The sequence below is a fragment of the Dromiciops gliroides genome, chromosome 2 (assembly GCF_019393635.1).
Source record: "Dromiciops gliroides isolate mDroGli1 chromosome 2, mDroGli1.pri, whole genome shotgun sequence".
NCBI lineage: Eukaryota > Metazoa > Chordata > Mammalia > Microbiotheria > Microbiotheriidae > Dromiciops > Dromiciops gliroides.
In genome coordinates this window covers 426,133,668-426,156,822 of record NC_057862.1, presented here as the reverse complement: position 1 = coordinate 426,156,822, position 23,155 = coordinate 426,133,668, and the positions used below count along the sequence as shown (strand labels likewise).

General features: G+C 42.8%; 1 protein-coding gene across 7 annotated transcripts in view; it reads right to left on the bottom strand.

The window, feature by feature from the left end:
• The window catches only part of DENND1A (DENN domain containing 1A), a 673,977-nt gene that overhangs the window by 22,224 nt on the left and 628,598 nt on the right, over positions 1 to 23,155 (bottom strand). For all 7 annotated transcript variants that reach the window (XM_043984170.1, XM_043984174.1, XM_043984173.1 and 4 more), the window contains one exon: positions 15,760 to 15,848. In XM_043984170.1, the coding sequence (XP_043840105.1) occupies positions 15,760 to 15,848 (89 nt within the window). The remainder of the gene's footprint in view (positions 1 to 15,759; positions 15,849 to 23,155) is intronic.

Genomic DNA, 23,155 nt, shown 5'->3' with positions numbered 1-23,155 from the left:
ATCATGTCAGCCACACAGCGCCACCGAGCCGGGGATGTGCTCCGTGGTGCTCGGCAGCGCCGTGATCGCACAGGTTTATTTTTTAATGAGGACGATCTGCATCTCGGGAGTTTTTTTATGTGTCAGGATGCGTGGACAAATCGGCGGCACATCACACTGGCCCGAAATGAAATGCTGACAAATGTAGGTATTTCAAATTTAATTGACACTTAAATGTACTTGAGATAAAAAAAAAATACAGGGAGCGGTGGGTCTCAGGCAGTAATGAAGGGGATTCTATAATCATTTAAAAAAAAAAGGATTATTTCATTCCCTTGTGAGGAATCTTTAATTTGTATATACATTAGGAGCTTTGGCTCCCCTCTGATTACAAGTCCCCTAATTTATTCTCAGATTTACAAAGTACATTCCTCACAGCAGCCCTACAAAGTAGGTAGTGCGAGCATTATCATTCCCATTTTACAGATGGGGAGACTGATAATCAGAGAGATGAAGTATTTTACCCAAAGTTATATAACTAGAAGGTGAGATAGTCTGGATCTAGTTTTCAAACTATACTATGATGCCTATGAGACCAGGCATGCAGGACCTATTTGGTGGACTGGACCCAGGACTGGCGCTTGAAATCTCCACAATGGCCTAGGAGAGTTCTGGGTTTCTTCTAGGCTGAGGGTAGATCATGACTGTGAAATGCAATGGGACACTTCTTTATAACAAGTTCCTGGAGTACTTTATAGTTTATAAACCCCTTTTCTCCTAAAAGGGCTCAGTGAAGGAGGCCACAAATGAGGATATTGAGGCCCAGAGATGTAGAATGACTTGCTTGGGGTTGCACAACTAGGAAGTAGTAGTCAGGATTTGAACCCAAGTATTCTAAGGCCAAATTCCATGTATAGTCTTTCTCTATACCATACTTGAGTTTCTATTAGACTGACCTCTTATTAGATTAACAGACTTCTTGAAGACAAGGTCTCTGGTATATAATATGTACTTAATTAATACTGAATTGATTATTCAAGCAATGGTGAAGCTTTCTACTTCTCTACCATCCCCAACTTAGCTATTAGCCAAGTACCTTGACAGAACATTGCTGATACGTTTCCCTGTAGCCCAGAGAAAGAAGCACAACAGAGAAAGCTAAGGCCCAACAGAAAATCCAACTCCCATAGATAGGAACCCTGAGTGATTGGTGATGCAGCCCTGTCCCCGTGATGGCCTGCTCTCTGAAGCAATGGGAGAGGCCCTTCCCTGAGAGCTCACTCATTATGACAGACCAGGCATTCACAGAATCTCAGGGTTTGAAGGGACCTTAGGGGGGTTCTGGTCTAACTCCTGTGCAATCCACTCCAATGGCTTCCTATTGCCTCAAGGACAAATACAAAGTGTTTAGCTTTGAAAGCCCTTCTTAACCTGGCCCTAACCTGGCTTTTCAGCAGCACCGGACCATGCTCCTCTCTCACTCTGAGACGTAGCCGAACTGGCCTTCTCTCCATTCCTCACACATGACACTCCATTGTCCATCTCTGTGCCTTTGCCCTGGCCATCCCCAATCCCTGGAATGCACCCCCTCCTCACCTCCTCTTCACAGAGCCCCTCTCCTCTTTTGCTTTAAGGTGTGGCTCAGGAACCGCACGAAGGCACGAAGCCTCTCCTGATCGCTCCAACAACTAGTGTCCTTCCTTCCAAAGGACCTTGCATTTATCTGTATTTCCTCACTTTGTTCATGCTGTATCTACTTATAGATGTGCTTTTTGTCCCTCCCTTCTCCCCTGACCCCCTCAGAGTGGAAGCTCCTTGTGAATAGGAATGGTTTCTTTCTTTCTACTTGAATGCCCATTGTCTAGCACGGTGCCAACTACATAGTAGGCACTTAAATGCTTATTGACTGACTGATACTTGAGCAGGAAACTGTCCAAGGCATCAGCCTCCACTTAAACTCCTCCAGAGAGGGGGAGCCCACTGCCTCATGAGTCAGCCAGTCACTCTGGGTTGACTCTAATTGGAAGGGCTTATTTTTCCTAAGAGTGAGCCAAAACCTGTCCCCATGTGATGTTTACCCACTGCTCCCCTGTGCCTTCTGGGACCGAGCAGAATAAGGCTAACTCTTCTTCTTCCCAATCACAGTTCTTCAAGTATCTGAGGACAGAAATTATGTCTTTCCATCTCCCAGAATAAATATCCTTGGGCTCTTTAAGTAAATGTCTGACATCAGGTGGCACAGTGGGCAGAATGCTGAACTCGCCGGGCAAATCACTTAATCTCTCTTGGCCTTGGTTTCCTCATCTGCAAAATGGCCACGATAACATCAGCTACCTCCCAGAATCGTTGGGAGAATCTAAAGAAATAATAGACGTGGGGTGGCCGGGTGGCGCAGTGGGTAGAGCACCGGCCCTGGAGACAGGAGGACCTGAGTTCAAATCTGGTCTCAGACACTTGACACTTACTAGCTGTGTGACCCTGAGCAAGTCACTTAACCCCCATTGCCTTATGAAAAAAAAAAGAGAAAGAAATGATAGATGCAAAGTACTCAGCAAACCTTAAAGCACTATATAAGTGTCAGTTCTTATTCTATTTGCCCTTTGCTGGATGTGACTTGTGCTCTTAACATCTTTCCTAAAATTTCATGCTTAGAATTTGACATAATACTCCAGAACCTCCTTTGTTCTGGACACTTGGCCTCCATCAATGGGGTATAATCTCTAACTCTTTTGACACCTGTGTTACTTGGCTGACTCCAGGTGAGCTTGCAGGCCTCAAGCATGCAGGGGTCTTTCCCACAGGACAGGCACCCCCATCCTATACTTGCACAGCTGAGTTTGTGAGCTCAAGTGAAAAATTTTCCATTCCTCTCCTTTCAATTTCATCTTGTTAGCTTCAGTCCATCATTTTTTTGCCTCTGGAAGAGAGACAGGGTGTTGTTATTTAGTTGTTCTGTTAGATCTGTAGGCAGAAGACTCGGGTCTGAATCCTCACTCTGGCCAAGTTGCAACCTTTGTGGTCCTGTTTTCTATGTAAGATGAGGGTTTGGGATTAGATGGTCTCCACAGGCCTTTTCAGCTCTAAATCCCCCGATCTTTTCTGGATCCAGATTCAGTCATCCAGCATGAGAGCTATCCGGCCGAGCCCCGTGTCATCTGTGGATTTGGCTCCTTCTTGGGACTGGGCCGGCTCTTTACTCGGCTGCGATAGATTTGGGGGCTTTCGACTCCCCTGCTAGAAAACTCCCTTCTGGCAGTAGCTTGGGGCCCATGGCCATGGTAATTGGAGGCTACTGTTTGTCCAATGAAGCCAAAAGGCTGAGGTAGTTCTAATTCTGGGTTAATGAGTTCGGCTAGCACAGGAGAAGCAGCTTTCTCTCTTTGAGGCTGTGTCATTATGATTTCTGTTAAGTCTTGCATAATTTCCAGAAGAGTAACACACGGAGACTGGGGAAGTGATGGCAGCTTTAGCCAGGCCAAAACCTTTTTGACTTGTTAATTGCCCTCCTGGCCTTCTGCTCTTGCATGTTAACAACCAGCCTCTTGGCGAGCCCTGGAAGGCTGCCAGCCAAGGGCCTGGAAGAGAGATGGGCTGTTGTATTTCTGCCTAACCGACCTGCCGTGCTGGATGGGGGTGGGGTGGGGGGTCCAGCTGGCATCATGGAGACACACTCAAGGCCACAGTGGTAGGAAATGCTCCCAGAGAACCGGAGGGACAGGAGGTGGGGGTGTGATCTTTCAACACATTCCACTTGTCCTGGCTGGGGCTGCAAGACTTCAAGCATGGAAGTCTGTCTGTTTGCTGAAGTGTTGCTGCTTGACAGTTCCATTGGGGTAGTGTCCCAGCTGTGGCTTCCTGTGGGGCTTCCACATTGAGTGAGTAGGGGGATGGGGAAAGATCAGAATGAACTCATCATGGTCTCCATAAAGCTCAAGAGCAAATAACAGAATGCCAGGGCTAAGGGTAGGTATCTCAGCAGTCACTGGATCTCCTAGTGTTCTTTCTTAAGCATGAATGTTCACTCATAGAAATATATGTTAAATTACAGCATGTCTCTGACATAAATGTATTAGCCACAATGCGCAAACACCACCTAATTCTGAACTTCTCCTAAATGTCTGAGTAGTCACAGAAATATTGTTTATGGGAAACTTGTCTGAATAGGTTTTGATTTGTGTGATGGAATAATGCCTTCACTAGACTTCCTGGAGTGACTCCTCTCGGTGTGCTGGTGACCCTGGGCTCTGGAGGGCTGGAACAGGGGTCCCAGAAGCCTTGATGGAAAGGCCTGGGCTACAGGAAGGGTGAAGGAAAACCCACTTGATGTGTTTGGAGCCAGGAGGCAGAACTAGGAGCAAATATGTGTGTGGTGGTAGTGGTGGTGGTGGTGGGAATTAGACAGAGGAGACTGAGACTTAGTGTGAGGACAAATTTCCTAACAACTGCTCTCTCCCAAAGGAGAGTGGATTGCCTCAGGAAGCAGTAGGGTCCTCTTTAGTGGAGGCCTTTAAACAAAGCCTGGATGACCACTTATTGGGATGGTCACACAGATGGCATTGCAGTTCAGTTCTGGATTAGACCAGATGGGCTTCCAGGTACCTTCCAACTCTGAGATCCTGGGGGGCGGGGGGGTGGGGGAGCAGCCTCACTGAAGGTGACAGCTGCTGTCATTCATACTACTTTACAAAGTCAGAAACCTTTCTCATTAGGAAAAGCTCCTTGCTATGCAGTAGATCTTCCTAATACACTAAGACAGCAGCATAGCACAGTGTAAAGAAGGCTGGGGATGGAGTCTGGGGATCTGGGTTCAGATCCTGGATGTGATGCTTGCCAGCAAAATGATCCTAGGCAAGACACATCAAGTTCCCTAAATCTCAGTTTTCTTCTTCTGCAAAATAGGTCTGATAATAGTTGAGGTGGCTATCTCACAGAGAAGAATGCACTTTGTACATCCTAAGAATTACAGCAATATGAGTTACTGTTGGGTTACTCCTCTATTCCAGAGACTTTGATTGTTCCCCCTCCTCAATACAACAGAAGCAGAAGTATATTTGCTTCTGGTATTTCATGCCTTTCAGAATCTGGCCCCAGCTTGCCTATTCTGCCCTCCAATTTCTACCCTTTGAAAATTTCCCTTTCCTTAAAGGTCCACCTCAGGTGTCCTTCCTCCACGAGCTCTTATCCTTGCTCTAGATAATAGTGCCCCCCCCCATATCTCTCCTAACAGTCAGTCTGATCTTCTCCTTTGCCCATTTTTTGTACTCCCTTATTTTTGTCCATGTCAATCCTTGCCCCTGCTCCCGCCCTATTAACTTGGAAATTTCTCAAGAGTCTTCACTATACCTATATTCCCAGCACCTAGCACAGCCCTGCATATAGTAAGTACTTAATAAATGACTGATGAATTGTATTAAATTAATGAGGTCCCTATAATAGTAACATCTCCATTTTATTCAAATAGGAAAGCTGGTAACCCACCTGACACCAGGCGACCTGGACAAACAGATGGGAAGCAGGGAAAGGAACTCATCTGGGAGTGAAATGAGAACTTCCTTTTGTAGATGGTAGGAACGAGAGGATCTCAGGTAGAAGGAGGTGCGGTTTCTTTTCTTTTTTTTTTTAGTCAGGCAATTGGGGTTAAGTGACTTGGCCAGGGTCACACAGCTAGTAAGTGTTAAGTGTCTGAGGCCGGATTTGAACTCAGGTCCTCCTGACTCCAGGGCCGGTGCTCTATCCACTGCGCCACCTAGCCGCCCCAGGAGGTGCGGTTTCACATTCTTTCTCTGCTCTGGGCACCTAAGTGGGGAATACTATAGGGTTCTTTTTTTTTTTTTTTGAGAAGATGTGTCTAGAGACAGAAATCACGGTATCATGGAATCCTAAAATGCTAGAGCTAGAAGGGTCTCGAGAACACGGAACAGAAAACATTCAAACTGGAAGGACCCTTAAAATGCAGAATGATCCAGCTCAAAGTAGCCCTGGGCCACTGAATGTTGGATCTGGAAAGTGCATGTTGGAAGATGCAATGTTTGCAGAGAAAGGGGCCTTGAAACTTTGGCTGTTAGGGCTGGAACATAGAATGTTGGAACTGCAGGGGGTCTTAAAGACCAGCTAGTCCAACCCCCTCATTTTACAGATGAGGAACTGACCCTCAAAGAAGAAAGTGAGCAACCCAATGACCCACGGGTAGCTAACATAGGGCATGACAGATCTAGAACCTAGGCCTCCTCTCTCTTAAGCCAGAACTTTCTATCACAACATGTCATCTCCCATATGAACTCTCTACCTGTGGCTTCCTTGGCAACATCACTTTTCCCTCTTTATTTAGGGACTTTCTAGTGGTAATGCAGGAGGTCTGTTTTCAGGAGCCACCTAACCCTTTCTACCACAGGTCAGAAGAGTCCTCAGAGTTCTATACATTCTATAATGATCTCAGCCTGCTCCTTTTCTCCACATCTGGCACCGCCCCCCTCCCCCGCCACTATATGAGCTGTATTTGGATCTTCTCAGGAAAAGATGCCTTGTGGTTACATGGTCAGTCAGTCAATAAACATTTATTAGGCACCTACTATGCTGCAATCACTGCACTAAGTGTTAAGGATATGAATATGAAAAAGAGTTCTTGCTCTTTTTTTAAAAACTAAATTTTTATTGCTATCTTCTAGTTATCTTCCATATTTCTCCCTTTTCTTCTCCCAGAGAACTATCCCATAAAATAGTATTTTTTTGGAGGGGGGGCAGGGCAATGAGGGTTAAGTGACTTGCCCAGGGTCACACAGCTAATAAGTGTCAAGTGTCTGAGGCCAGATTTGAACTCAGGTCCTCCTGAATCCAGGGTTGGTGCTTTATCCACTGCGCCACCTAGCTGCCCCATAAAATAGTATTTTTTGAAGGGTAAAAACCCAGACTACCTGATGAATGTATTGAAAAAGTCCCCAAACCTAGAAAATGTGTAACACCTGTGAACTCCCCACTTCCATGAAGGGATGGACTGCGGCTATCTTCTCACATCTCTTTATTGGAATCCTGCTTGATCTTTAGCATTCTGTTACACTGACTTTTGATTTTTTTTGTGCTACTCTTTCCACTTATATGTTATTGTGTATATTGTTTTCTTGGCTCTGCTTCTCTGTATTAACCACAGACTTCATTTCTTATAGTAAAGAAAGATTGCATTACATTCATGTACCACAATTTGATTAGGCACTTCCCAATAGATGGCCACCCACTTTGTTTCCCTTTCTTTGCTATCATAAAAAATGCTGCCATAAATATTTTGGTATATATGGTTTCCTTGGGGTATAAGACTAGTAATGGCATTTCTGGTTCAAAGGGTATGGACATATTGGTCACATTATTGGCACAATTCCAAATTGCTTTCCATAATGGTTGTACCATTTCATAGCTCCACCAATTGTGTATTAGTGTGCCTCTCATTCTACAACCCTTCCAACATTGACTATTTTTTTTTTTTGGTCATTTTCCCCAGTTTGCGAGGTTTGAGGTAAATGAGTTTACAATCTAATGGGAGAAGACAACACACTAGAGAAAGCTGAAAATCAGAGGTGGGAAGGGTACCTGGTAAATGAGCATAATGAAGTCCAGTCCAAAGGAGTACAGCTGGATGGGAAATGAAGGGGGAACCTGAGGGCCCTTTTTTTTTCTTTAGGGAGGCGATTGGGGTTAAGTGACTTGCCCAGGGTCACACAGCTAGTAAGTGTTAAGTGTCTGAGGTCGGATTTGAACTCAGGTACTCCTGACTCCAGGGCCGGTGCTCTATCCACTGCACCACCTAGCTGCCCCCTGAGGGCCCTTTTAAAGTGGAGGCTTTGAGAGGAGTTCTTTGTTGTGCCCTCCAGCCTCTCGATCAAAGGCGCGGAGGGTAGTGATTAAGTGTGAGTACCAAGGTTGATGCAATCTCCAGGATGATGAGTTTCCTGGCGAGGGGGTTCCTGGGGACATGATGTCATGGAAAGCGCACTGGATTTAGAGTGAGGAAATCTAAGTTTGATCTCTGGCTCAAGTGAACTGCATGACTTACTGCATGTAAGTCATCTAACTTCTATAAGGCTCAGTTTCCTAAACTAAGAAATGTTGATATAACATAATGCTAACAAAGCCTCCCTGACCAGGCTGTTGTGAGGAACTTAAAGCAGGACAGAAGTGAGAATTAGGATTATTGTTGTTACTTGCCCTCTAGAGGCAAGAGGCCACAGGGGGGCTACAATCCACCCGTTATTTCCTAATTGTATATCTGAGACAGTCAGAAAATTAAATAGGCCTCTGTGGAGAAGAACTGAGGGTCCAATGGGAGCACATTAAGAATACATTTGAAAATAATTGATATAGGGTCAGGGCCTCTGTCTCATGCTGAAATGTTCCCATATCAGGATTAACAAGGCCACCTTTACTGAGGTTAGAGCCAAACAGTGACATAAATAGGTTTGACGAATGTTGCCAATGCCCTGTGGCCATCTTGGCACCTACTCCCTATGTACCCCAACCCCAAACCAGCCCTTTGCTTGGACAGTACAGGTCATAGGTGAAAATCCTTTGGGAGGGGACTGAATATTCAACGAATATTATATGGAATGAATTCTCTCAGGGGAGAGGCAATGAGTTTCATAGGTTTTACAGGGCTTAAAGCTGGAAGGGGCCTTACATATCAGCTAGACTACTCTATTGTACAGAGGAAGAAATTAAGACTCACTGAAGAAAAATGACTTATACAAGGACACATACATAGCAAAGTGAAATTTGAATCCAGGTCCTTTTATTCCACTCTTCTACACAAGGTCTTCAAGCAGACCAGTTGAAGGGCATGTTTTAGTAGATTCATAATTTTGGTACAGGTTGGGTAACATGATAGTTTTTCTCATTTTGCAGTGGTTTAAGGTTTTGTAAAGGTTTTTTTTGGGGGGGGGGTGGTAAGGCAATTGGGGTTAAGTGACTTGCCCAGGGTCACAACAGCTAATAAGTGTGTAAAGTGCCTGAATCCAGATTTGAACTCAGGTCCTCCTGAATCCAGGGCCGGGGCTCTATCCACTGCGCCACCTAGCTGCCCCAGTGGTTTAAGGTTTTAAACATTTTTCTTCACATAATTCTTATGAGAGAAGTACAAAGATGATTATCTCCTTTTTACAGATGAAGAAACTGAGGAACAGAGTTGAAGGGACTTGTTCATAGTCACACAGCCAGGACATGTTGGGATTGAGAACTGATTCAATTCTCAGATTCAGATCTTCTGCTATGGTCCAGTTACTCTTTTCATTCCATAGACCTTTGGGGTCATTTTCAGCTTTACAAATTGATGCTTCTATAGAGAGTCTACATGATTATAGGATCAGAGAGTTAGAACTGAAAGAGACCTAAGAGATTATCTAGTCCAACCCTTTCATTTTGTGGATGAGTAAACTGAGGCCCAAAAAAGTTAAATGACTTGTTCAAGGTCACATAGATAAAAAAGAGTAGAGCCAGAATTTTATAATGGTCCTCTGACTACAGATTCAATGTTATTTCTGTAACAAGCTACCTGTCTTGGCCCTGGATTGAGACTAGGTTTTGTGGTGGATGAAATATGAATATGGCAGCCCAGCCTTTATGGGCGGCTAAGTGGTGCAGTGGATAGAGTGCTGGGCCTGGAGTCAGGAAGACTCATCTTCATGAGTTCAAATTCAGTCTCAGACACTTACTAGCTTTGTGACCCTGGACAAGTCCCTTAACTTTGTTTACCTCAGTTTCCTTATATGTAAAATGAGCTGGAGAAGGAAATAGCAAACCACTCCAGTATCTTTGCCAAGAAAATCCCCAAATCGGGTCACAAAGAGTCAGACATGACTAAAAAAATGACTGAACAACATCCTAACCTTTGAAAATGGATGTCCTTTGTTCTAATCATACCATATTGGGAGCACACTCTTCCCTTCTGGGAGTGCACTATTCACATTTTAGCCAAGTCAGTGACAAGTCAGAGCAAATTCAGAGAAAAGTGACTGAGATGCTAAGAGAACTAGAGACTTTGACAATAGAAGATCTTCTGAATGAACTGGAAATGTTTAATTTGGAGAAGGAAAAAAACATCCCAGAGGGATATGGAGGGGTGGAGGAGAAAGGCACAAGAGAACTGTGCTCAAATATCTGAAATGGTGCCATGGGGAGGAGGGGTTATGGTTATTAGACTTATTCTGATTAGCCCCAAGGCAGAACCAATGAAAAATTTCCCAACAGATAGTACTTTCCTACAAAAGAATGAACTTACCCTTTGACCCAGCAATTCCACTTTTAGGTCTTTTTCCCAAAGAAATCATGGAAGGGGGAAAGGGACCCACATGTACAAAAATATTTATAGCTGCTCTTTACGTGGTAGCAAGGAATTGGAAGTTGAGGGGGTGCCCATCAATTGGGGAATGGCTGGACAAGTTGTGGTATATGAATACAATGGAATACTATTGTGCTGTAAGAAATGATGAGCAGGAGGAGTTCAGAGAAACCTGGAGGGTCTTACATGAGCTGATGATGAGTGAGATGAGCAGAACCAGAAGAACACTGTACACAGTATCATCAACACTGAGTGTTGACCTACTGTGATGGACTATATTCTTCTCACCAATGCAATGGTACAGGAGAGTTCCAGGGAACTCATGATAGAAGAGGATCTCCAAATCCAAGAAAAAAAAAAAAGAACTGTGGAGTATAGATGCTGATTGAACCATACTATTTCTTTTGTTTTGGGTGCTGTTTTTTTTTTTTTTGAGGTTTTGCATCACTGCTCTGATTTTTTCTCTTGTAACAGGATTAATGCAGAAATAGGATTAATGTTATTATGTGTATATATATATATATGTGTGTGTGTATATATGTATATGTATATAGATATATAGATATAACCTATATCAGATTGCCTGCTGTCTAGGGGAGGGGGGAGGGAGGGGAGGGAGGGAGAAAAATCTGAAATTGTAAAGCTTGTATAAACGAAAGTTGAGAACTATCTTTACATGTAATGGAAAAATAAAATACCTTATATAAGAAGTTAAAAAAAAAAAGAATGAACTTCTGGAGACAGTGAATTAGAGGAGACCAAATTGAGCACCACTTTTCCTGGATGTTGCAGGATTCCTACTTTGGAAAGGACTAGATAACTTCTGAGGTTCCTCTCAGCTCTGACATTCTGTGTTCTCAGGCCCTCTCTATTTCTTTTTTCTTTTCTTTTCTTTTTTGCAGGGCAATGAAGGTTAAGTGACTTGCCCAGGGTCATACAGCTAGTAAGTGTCAAGTGTCTGAGACTGGATTTGAACTCAGGTCCTCCTGACTCAAGTCTGGTGCTCTATTTACTGTGCTACCTAGCTGCCCCCAGCCCTGTCTATTTCTAATGTTTTATGTTCTACCTCTAATGTTCTATTACTCTGAATAAAAACAATGGAATTTTTAGAAAAACTTTTTTTTTTCTCAACCCTTGTGGGATCTGACTATATATCACAGAATTGGGATTTCAAGGGCCACTTTTCCTAATTAGGTATAAAAGGAGGAAAAAAGACTCAATAAATTTGGATTTTTAAAGACTTCAGAAAGTAATTATAGAAATCTAGAGTTGGAAGAACCACTCAACTTCTCATTTTATAGACAAGGAATCGAAGCCTCAGAGAAATGAAGTGACTTGCCCAAGTTCATACAGCTATTAAACAGAATAGTAAAATTGTAAATAGCCCTTCCCCCAAGATGACCCTGAAGGTGAGGAAGGAAGCAGCTGTCCACTGCCCCCCCCCTACCCCCGCCAAGATGGAAGCCAAGAAGATCCAAACATCCCCCACCTTCTGGCAACCCAACACTCTAAGATTTTGAAGGTAGCCCAAATACCCTCGGAAAAGTGCCCTTTGGAGAAACAAGCTTGATCACTATACCATCATTAAATTTCCCTTGACCACTGAGTCTGCTATGAAGAAGATAGAGGACAACAACACCCTTGTCTTCATTGTGGACGTCAAGACCAACAGACATCACATCAAGCAAGCCATAAAGAAGCTTTATGACATCCATGTGGCCAAGGTCAACACACTGATCTGGCCTGATGGAGAGAAGAAGGCCTATGTCCGACTGGCTTCAGACTAGGATGCTTTGGATGTTGCCAACAAAACTGGAATCATCTAAACTGTGTCCAGCACCCTACTCCACTATAATAAAAAAATTTCCAGAAAAAAAATAGTAAATAGTACCTCTGACCTTTTGGCTTTAAACTCAGAGTTCTTTCCTTTGTGCCATGCTGCCTCCCATGCTGGTTATGATCTGGGAGAAAAAATCCTGCTGCTCAAGGCTGAGAACCCAAAGTGTTGTCTTTAATCTATTTCATCCTTCCCTGCTCACCATTAATTAAAGTATTCTTGGTAAGTTAGAATTGGGGTATGAAGACAGTGCTACTGAGAATCCACCTGGGCTTTACATATTTCAAATTGCATTTTGCCACTAGAAGATGTCCTTTGATGGCTGTAGAAGTTTTTGTTAGGTTTAGTTACTGTTTTCCTGGATAAGTCAAAACTGGCCTTGGCCAAGCCCTATTAGGCTTCATTTCCCACCATCCTCAGTTCTTAATTCTCCCTGCATGATGCAAGCAGATTGTTGTTGTTGTTGTTTTTAGAACAATATTTCATAGCAGGCCTGTTTTATTAAAATATATTTTTCCCCCACTGGATCCTTCCTGTGTTTGCAGGAGTTGGTCCTGCCAAGTTGAAGTTGGTGACAGTTGAGAAAAACACATGGAAGGGCTGTTTATGATGTACATGGCATTTGGATGTGGAGAGGCAAGGGGGAGGAGGATAGGGTGACAGAGAGAGACACTTAGGAAAACACTGGGGCTGCACTAAAAATGTCACTGGCATTATGGGAGAGTGGGTGTGCTGGATATTTTTCCTGGAGTCATTTAAAAGGAAAAAAAGAGAAAACACACACACATACACATACACACCATCCCTCAGAGCAAAGTGCTAAAATGTAATCCTTTATCTAAAATCCACAGTAGGATTTTAAAATTTATTTATGACTAAGATGGCCCTAGTAATCTTTCTTGCCTTTGCTGACACTTCCCTGACAAGCCAGTATACTCATACTCATGCTTTCACAAGTTTGATTTGCTCGGGCATTTCCCTGCCAGAAAGACACAAAGTCAAGTTCTAGGAAACCTCTGTAAAGATGCTGGCAGTCAGGAGGAGATCTGGTTGGGGTCCTATTTCTGCAACTTACTAACAATGTGACTTTGGGCAAGTTATTCTTACCTCAGTTTCCTCATCTGTAAAATAGAATCATTCCTAACCTGCCAATTTCAAAGAAATATTGTGAGAGATAATATACATAAAATATTTTATAACCAAACCATAAAGGGCTATAAATAAATATTGCTACTATAGCCTCAATAAGTCAAGGATTCATGATTTTGTCTGTGTGGGTGGCTCTCTGCCTTAGTGGATGATCTTTGTGAGTTGCTATGGCTAAAAAACATTCCCTGTGTAGTGGCCTGATCCTTGGTATGACAGAAAGAATCTATTACTTAGGCCTATGTGTGAAGCTTTTCTAGTTCAGTAAGACCTATAAGAGCCTGTACTCTACTGGTACAGCTTTTGAGGACCAAGAATCATCCCATATCATCAAGAAGGATGGGGAACGCAAGTGCAGAGAGCTATTGTTATGCTACCAAAAAAAAAATCAAGGAATGATATCGAAATAACTGTTAAAATGGTTATTATTATGAAATATTTGTGGCTATATGATGCCTTGGACTCACCAAAGGATCATCTCTTAACTCTGCATTTATTTGATTATCAAAAGGGAAAAAAAAAAAAGGAAATTAGCTAATTGAATCGATTCAAGTCAGTGGTTCCAAAGCCCAGATTTTTTTGGTTAGTCCGAGTCCCATAGTGCACTGTGTTTGAAGTATGTTTACTGACTGTGAGAAGAACTTGATTTGGGATAAGTACATATAACTTGGGCAGTAGGACGGCTCCTTAGAATACGGAAAGAACGACTTCATCCTGAGGAGGCACAGAAAGAAGTCATTGGTGCTTCGGGTCCTCTGAGGTGATAAGGAATTTCATCCACAAGGGGGCGATCTCATTCCACCTCTGGAAGGCCACAAGCCACTGCTGGCTTTTAAAAAGTGCCCTAGTTATTTAGGGGTGAAGATGTGAACTGAACACTTCTGTGCCTCGCCTCTTCCCTATTCGATTTCCCCTTCGCCATAGTGCTTGTGTGTCTGGAGAAAGTTGAAGCAAATGGACAACTCTGGAAAACACTCATCTTGCAGCTTAAAGTTATGAGGCATTTCTCCTGAAACAAAGGAGCAGCATGTAGTTCAAAGAGCACTGGCCTAGGATTTGTCCTGGCTCTTGTGTTTACTCTATGTGTGATTCTGGGCAAGTCTCTTCCTCCCTCTTCTATTCTTTTCCCTGGGGAGGGGTAGCCTCAGTTTTCTCATCTGTAAAACGAGCGCCTTGGCTTAGCTGGTTTCTAAGACCTTTTTCAGTCCTATTATCTCTAAATCCTAGAACCTCAGGGCTTCTTTCCTGGCAATACTTCCTGACATTGCCTATCACTGCCCACCTAGAGGCCCAAAGCCTCTTGTGACTGCAAGTGGATTGTAGGTAGTAGTTGCAATTTTACCACATGACAGCATCGAAGCATAAGTTTCAGCCTGTGTTCTACCACAGCCCCTATGTCTATAATGTGCTCTGGTTCTCAGAGCTCTTCCCCCCTCCCAATAGTCCTGTGCCACAGGTAGTACAAAAAGGGTGGCCCCATTCTATAGAGAAAGACAAGGAGGGTCAGAGACAGAAAGGCACCCAGTGAAGAATCGCCCTTTTATGGCTAATATTCTTTAGTCTCCTGACTTTGGGGTTAGGATGATCCAGGTTCAAGTTCGGCCTGATACATAGAAGCTATGTGACTCCGTGCAAGTTACTTAAGATCTGGGTGTCCCATGTGAACCCCTCTAAGTCCAGGTGGATTCTCTAGCCTGTAGATGCTAGAGAGTACCTGCAGATCTGGTCTCAAATTCCATCTCTGTGATCTTGTACAAGTCTTTCCCCCTCATTGCATGTCAGTTTTCTCATCTGTAACAATGTTGTTCTTGGAATATATAATTTCTAAGGTGCCTTACAACCCAAAATCCAGTTAATGTAAATTTACTTCTCTAGTTTCCTCATCTGTAAGAGAGGGAGAATTCACGTATATCGCCTATCTCACAGGTTTGTTGTGAAGAAAACACTTTGCAAACTTTAAAGAGCTACAGAAATAGTATTATTGTCTAGTTCGGTTTAAAAAAAAAAGTATGAACCTTCATTACAATCTCAGCAAGTTTTCTGTGCCCCTTCCTTGGTTTGGGAATTGTTTATGGTCACGGATGGAAGAACCCAGTTCTATTGCTCTGCATTGCCAAGACAACGATGTGGAGACTCATTCAAACTGAATGAATTTCCTTCTAAGTGTCTTTTGAGTCTTTGCAACTCAAAAGACTTGGGCCCAGGTGTCATATAGAGACTGCCTCTGCCAGGGGCTCTCATCTCTACACATTCTGTCCACACAATACCATGAACCAGTTGAAGGAGACTTCTGAGATTAAACTCTGTTTCCAGAGTGACCTTTCTGTGAAACACACAGCCTGGACGCACTGGGAAGCTGGGGGGGGGGGGGAACGACAGTGGGGGAAGGGAAGGGGATTTCTGCATTTCACAGGAAGGAAGCCTTGGCTCCTACTTGTGCTCACTCTGTTAGATGAAGGTAATAATGTTTCATACTCACTGGTCAGGGCTTGAAACTGAAGTTCTTCGACCTTCCATGGTGACATTACTCTTTGGTCGCTTGACAACTTGAGGTCTTGGGGGGCGGACCTAAGATGCAGAGGAGGAGAAAATAGCCAGAGCAGGGAGTGAGTTGGGACACTGGAAAGGAACCTGCATAGTTTGACAACAACACTCTCAAGATCTGAAATGGTTCACCTGCCAATGAATAAAAAGCAAGCATCTCACATCAACTGCATGTCAGCAAGATACTATCTATTTCAGAGATGTTAGGTCATTTAAGACCATAAAATCTAGAGCCAGAGATTTATTTCTAGTTCAATTCCTTCACTTCAGAGAGGAGGAAACTGAGTCTTAGCAGTGGTAGTGACTTGTCCAAAGTCACATACAACTAGTATGTAACACAGCTGGATTTGAACTCAGGTCTTCTGATGCAAAATTCAGCACTCTTTCCACCTCACCGATAGTAAATTGGAATTCAGTGTTTCTTTGGATTCTAGGAACCTTTCCCTGATAGTAATATTTTTAAAGACCGCCTCAGCAGCAATGCTCTTGAAGTAGGCAGCTGGGCCAAAGGTACTGAGAAACTATAGGGGAATTTCCTAGGATGGCCCAAATACAGGTTAGAACATTATTCAGACATAGCTTGTACAAAACTTCCATCTGGCTTGTGAGACCATCCTCAACAAGTGATAAACCACACAGGCAGTACGCATAGTGGATGGAGTACTGAGCTTGGAGTAGGAAGCTCTGTGGTTGAGTCTGGCAAGTTACTTTATTCAGTGCCCCAGGTAAGTTCCTAAAACTGTGAAATACACACACAGCCCAAGGCCACCTCAATGTTTCTATCCACTTAAGGTTTCTAAAGTTCTTTCTATCTATTATCTCATTTTCACCTCAGACAGCCATGGGATGCTGGGTGCTCCCGTTCTGCCCTCTGGGGCCAAGCGAAACAAGCCAAATCACCTCTCTCCCTGCCTGCCCTTCAAAACCTTAAAGACAACAATCATATTCTCCTCCCTCCTAATCTTTTCAGGGCTAGGAGTCCCCAGTTCCTTCAGTCAATCCTCATCTGTCTTGATCTTGAGACCCTTCCTCATGCCTTCCTGTGGATGCTCTTCAGCTTCTCGGTGTCTTTCCTAACCCTGAGTAGGTTGGTTGTTCATCTGGAATTGCCTATACTAATGAGACCACAGGTACATTTGATTCCTCTTCCCTTACAAAAATAAATTTAAAAAAGATCAACAAAAGAAGTGACAAAGACAGAGAACAGTGGGGGAAAAATAGCCACCAAGAAGTTTACAGCATTTTAAAGGTTTATAAAGTTATTTGCATTTATTATCTCATTAGATCCTCACAACAGCCCAGGAATTCAGGAAAGACACTTGTCCAAGGTCATAGGAATGGTAAAACGTAGCCCTATGATACAAAGTGACCTGGCATTTAAAGTTCAGGTCTCTTACCATTAAACTACTCTTCCTAGTGAATAAAAATATTACGATTTGAACTGAGACGTGTAAAAGGCAAAGACTGCTCTTGGCTTCATCCAGCATCTCCCAGTGCTGAGGTGGTCACCCTGGGCCCTTAAGGCTATGTGGAGTAGAAGATCTGCCAGCTCTTAGACCCAGCCAGCAAAGCACTGAGTACGGACTTGGGGAGAGGGTTATAGGTCAGTGCCGGATGTGCTGTGGGGAAGCTCCGGATGTTTCCCCACGCAGAAAATAGCCTGCTTATTCCACATTAATTGGACAAGGACAGCTCAAGGGAAAGGGTCCTATGGCTCCATTTAACAAACATTTTTAAAGTGCCTCCTCTCTCAGAGCACTGTGCTCAGGGCTGGGGATAGAAAGATGAAAAGAGACCTAGTCCCAGCTCTCAGGAAGCTTACAGTCCAGTGGTGAGAGAGCTGAGACATGGCTACAAATAACTCTGATGTGATGTCAAATGGGATAAACAGATACAGCTCTTCTCAAACTGACCCTGGCTCCTCTTTTCGGGTTTATTAAATTACACATTTCTTCCTCCTTGATGCCTTCCACGTTCCAATTAACTTGGCCTGGTTCCTGTTCCTTATACATGACAATGTTGCTCTCACCTTCATGCCTCCACATGGGCAGCCCACATAGCTGTGGTGTGCCTCTCCCTCACCGCCAACTCCCAGAATCCTTGGCTTTGTATCATCTTCCTGCATGAGGCCTTTTTTGGACCCCCTCCCACCAACTGCCAGTGCTCTTCTCTTCCCCCAAATTACTTTGTATTAACTTTGTGGATATATTTTGTGTTGACTTCAGTGTCCATGTTGTTTCTACTCATTAGATGTAGGTTTCTTGAGGGCAGAGACTTTTCCTTTTTATATGTCTCCAGCAGTTGGCACAATGTCTGGCACATAGTAACACAATAAATACTTCGTGGTTGATTGATCGAAGAGGGCAGAGAGACTGGGAAATGAAGAATCACTGTTGGGTGGAGTGATCAGGGAAGGCTTCATGGAAGTAGTTGCATTTGAGAGGGTCTTTGAAGAAAGAAAAGGAATTGAATAGCCAGAAATGTAGAAAGAGTCACTTGTCAAAGAAAAACTCGTGTTTGGGGTGATGATAATTACTGTCATTTCTTTGAGGCTTACAAAAGCATTTTGTTTTTCTTACAACAAAGCAGTATGAAGATTATTGTCGCTTTTTCATATGGGGAAATTGAGGCTCAGAGAGATGAACTAAGTGACAGAGATAGTGAATGAACTAACTGGGATTCATGAACAAGTTTCCTGTCTCCAAGTCCATTGGAAGTACAGGACAGTGTTTTGTCTAGCTAAGTTCCAGGGAAAATGTTGGGAGGTGGGAAAGAGGAATATCAGAAATGAAAATGTCTAAGTTTCCAATCTCATCTCCCAGTGCCTGCCATTGGTCTTTGGCAAGGAGGAAGAGTTTGCTTACTGCCCATCTCTGAAACAGTTGACCTCAGAAAGGATTTCCCTATAGCTCATTGGGAATCCACAAAGAATGTGTGTCCTAAATGATTTGCAAGCCATATTTTCAGATTAAAAAATAAACTGCTCTATATTAAAAACAACTGTCTTTTAATTGTGAGCAAGGGAGAAAGAGGTAGTATGGTATAGTGAACTTAGTGATGGACATGAAGTCAGGAGACCCTGCTTCCAGTCCAAGCTCTATCAATTATTATTTATGTGAACTTTGTTGCGCCTCAAGTTTACCAGTCTGTTAAGTGGGAATAATCCTTGTACTAGCTACCTCACAGGACGCTTGCTTGAGAGGAGAGGGCTTTGTAAAACTTAAAACACTAGAGAAATGAGTTATTATAAGGGCTGTGGTGAAATAATACAACTGTGGAACTACACATTTACTCTCTGGCCAAAATGGCTATAATTTTCAAATGTAGGGGGCAGCTAGGTGGCACAGTGGATAGAGCACCGGCCCTGGAGTCAGGAGGACCTGAGTTCAAATCTGGTCTCAGACACTTAACACTTACTAGCTGTGTGACCCTGGGCAAGTCACTTAACCCCAATTGCCTCACTAAAAAAAAAAAAAAAATTAAAAAAAAATTTCAGATGTAAATGTGTGTGTGTGTATATATATATATACACACACACACACATATATAGATATATAGAGATAGAGATAGTTTACTATTGAAACATTGTTATGTAAAAAATTTTATTAACTTCTTTTGTTTTTAAATCACATCCATTTCAGATATCTCTTTCCTCCCCTGCTCTGCAAGCCATTCCTTATAAATTTGAATAAAAAAAGGGGGGAAAAAGGAATTTAGCAGAGCTAACACATTAGCCAAGTCTGACAGTATAAGCTTGACAGTATATAAGCAATGTTCCACACCTATAGTCCCTCAACTCTGCAAAGAAGGAGAAGCATTTTCAGAACAGTAATGTTAATAGTTGATATTTAGAAAGAACTTTGATTTACAAAGTGCTTTATCTATACCTAAAACCTTGTAAACCCAACCCTATACAGTAGCAGAGCAGCTATTATTTTACCATTGCAGAGATGAAGACACTGAGACTCAGGGAAGGTCAATAATAACTTTTTCTGATGTCCTACAAAGAACTTTCTTTACAACCATCCTGGGAGGAAGACAGAACAAGCATTATTATTCCCACTTTACTGACGTGAGAAGCTGAGGGTCAGAGAAATGACATGCTGTGGCCAGGATCATCCAGCCAGCAAATGGCAAAAGCAGGACTTAGGCAAAGGGAAGAGAATCCCCAAATCTTTAGACAAGATGGGACCTGGCGGCAGGGCTGCCCAGCTCAATTCTGACCTATAGTTTTCTATAGTTTTCATGACAAGAAGTTGTCTGGCCCATGCTGAAGGACCTCTAGAGGTAGCTTATTCTACTTCTGGGTAGACTGAATGGTTAGGAAGGTTTTCTTTTTCCTAAGCTTCCATTTCTCTGTCCCTAACATCCATTCATTGCTTCTGGTTTGACTGCTTTGGGCCAAGTAGAACAAGTCAAATTCTTCTACACAGCAGCACTTCAAATAGTTAAAGAGAACTATACTTTCCTCCCAACAAGTCTTCTCCTGGCCAAGCATTCATAGGCCACTCAACCAATCTTCTTATGGTGTGACCATATGGCTCTTCACCATCCTGGCATGACCATTTCCCTACACTTGATCATACTGCCTCCCAATGCAGCTTAAGAGCACATTAACTTTTTTTTTTTTTTTAGTGAGGCAATTGGGGTTAAATGACTTGCTCAGGGTCACATAGCTAGTAAGTGTTAAGTGTCTGAGGCCGGATTTGAACTCAGGTCCTTCTGACTCCAGGGCTGGTGCTCTATCCAGTGCGCCACCTAGCTGCCCCACACATTAACTTTTTAAGCTTATGTTTTCAAACTGGTGACTAATATTGAGCTTACAAGGTCATTAAACCTCCCGATCTCTTTTTCAGACGTGTCATCTACTCACACTTCCTCCATTTTGTACTGGTGAAGTTAGTTTTTTGAACCCAAATGTAAGAATTTAAGTCAACTTATTAGATTGAGGCCAGCATTCCAGCCATGCCTCCTAGCCTTGGGTCATCTGGAAACTGGATAAGAATGCCAGGTAGACCTTTATGTAAGTCATAGCACATATTACTGAGTCAATATATTAGATGGGTCCTTCTAAGCTGATGGTCATGCAGCTAGTTATGAGTTCACCTAACCAGGTGATACTGTAGCCCATACTTTTACATACTATCTGTAACAATAGTGGAAGAGATTCTGTTAAACACTTTACTAAACTCCAAGTAAACTATATCTGTAGTGTTATCCTGATCTTCTAATCTAGGATTCCTATTAAAAAAGATAAAAAAAGAAAATGAAGTTAACTTCACATGGCCTGTGCTGGGTCAAGCCATGTTGATTCACTGTAATCACATCTGCTCTGCTAGATAGTCACTTTGAAAATCCATTTAGAATTTTTCCAGGAAACAAAGTCGAGCTGACTGGACTATAGTTTGGCAAGGGGGTTCTTAGTCTGAGTCCATGAACTTTTTGGGGGGGGGGCAGAGCAATGAAGTTTAAGTGACTTGCCCAGGGTCACACAGCTAGTGAGTGTCAAGTGTCTGAGGCCGGATTTGAACTCAGGTCCTCCTGAATCCAGAGCTGGTGCTTTATCCACTGCGTCACCTAGCTGCCCCAACTTTTTTTTTTAATATGTATTTTATGTTATACATTCAAACACATTATTATGAAAAGGGTCCACAGGTTTTACCCAACTGCTAAAAGTGTCCATGACACAAAAAAGGCCAGGAACTGCTGGTTTACTATTGACTCTCTTCTCTTTTTTTTTTTTGAGAACTTAGGACATTTGTTCTTTCTCACTCCTGGGACACCTTTCCCATTCCCCCCAGTCATGTGAAGGTCCCTTAGAGTGGTTCAGCAATCACTTCTATTCACCATCCTGGGATGTAGTTCACCTACTCCTGGTAACTTGAACTCACTAAGGGCAGGTTGACACTTTCAACTGCCTATTATCTATATTTGAAATAAAATGAAATCAAATAAGAGTGGAGTGGTTCTGCCTTCTTTCCATGTTTTTTTTCATGCTTTGTTATAAGAATCTTAGCCACCCTATTCCATTCCTTTTCTCCCAAATGCAACTATTGGAAAGAAACCAACCAACAAATAACACCCCCACCCCACTCCCCAAGCCCTAAACCTCTTATTATTCTTGTATTTCCTCACCAACTCTGGCTCATTGTTAACTTTAGGGCTCTTTCTACTGTACTATGATGGCTGAAAAGGGAAAGAAAACAATTATGATGGGGATACCAACAACCTTCCCCTTTCCCCTCCAACTAAAAAAAAAAAGGAAAAACAACCAAAACAAAAAGTGAAACTGGAATTGATGATTTTCCCCATGTGCTAGCATACATTCTAATACATATGTCTAACCCCTCCCAGGCCAGACAGTGGCTGTATCCTATTAAATTCTTGTCAATATGCTTACCTAAATCTAGAAAATGACACAGGGATTACCGCATTCTGGGAATGATGGACAACTTGGGTGTGATGGAAATAGCAATGGATTTGGAGTTAGGAAGGTCTGGATTTAAATTGTGATGCCTTCTACTGACTTGCTTTATGGTGCGCTGTGTTAGAGCTATCTCAGGTTCCATATCTACAAAATGGGGATAATGAATAATCCTTATGCTGTGGTATCCTCACAGTTGCTACCACAGTTGCTGTGCAATAGCAGTCGGGATTATTGTTATTATCAAACCTCTTTGAGCCTTGCTTTCTCCACCTGTACATAACAAGGATAACCATTCACCTTTCTAGAGTGGTTTAAAGTACTTTATTCATAATTACCCTGTGAGGCAGGTAATATAAATATAATTATTCCCACTATATAGAAAGAAGCTGAGGTTCAGAGAAGTTAACTGACTTCTGCCCAGAAGTTAACTAACTGAATGCCCAGGGTCACACACCTAATATGTGTTAGAGCTGGAATTCAAAACTAGGTTTCTGAGCTCTAAATTCAGCATTCTTTCCACTGTACCACATTGCTAATAGGGATTATCTTCCTTGCACTCTCTCACATGTCTGTGGTGAGAAAAACTCCCTGTAAATGGCAAAGTACTATAGAGATAGGAACTATTATTATTAATCTCTGTTGTGGTGAGCAAAGTGCTGCAGAAATGGGATATGCTGTTATTATTTCAAAGGATGAGTGGAGGGCTGGGATGATGGAGAAGCTCCTAGGGGCAAGGCTGCCTGCAGCTGCTCCTGGAGGCAATGGGAGTGGGGAGGCTGTAGGAAAGGTCAGATGTGAAGGTCTGGGGGATCAATCCTCACACAAGGCTGCTCCTCTCTACAATAAAGGCAGCTGAAGAATGTGAACTTAGAGCTAGAATGGAAGGATTAAGTTTGTGGCAACT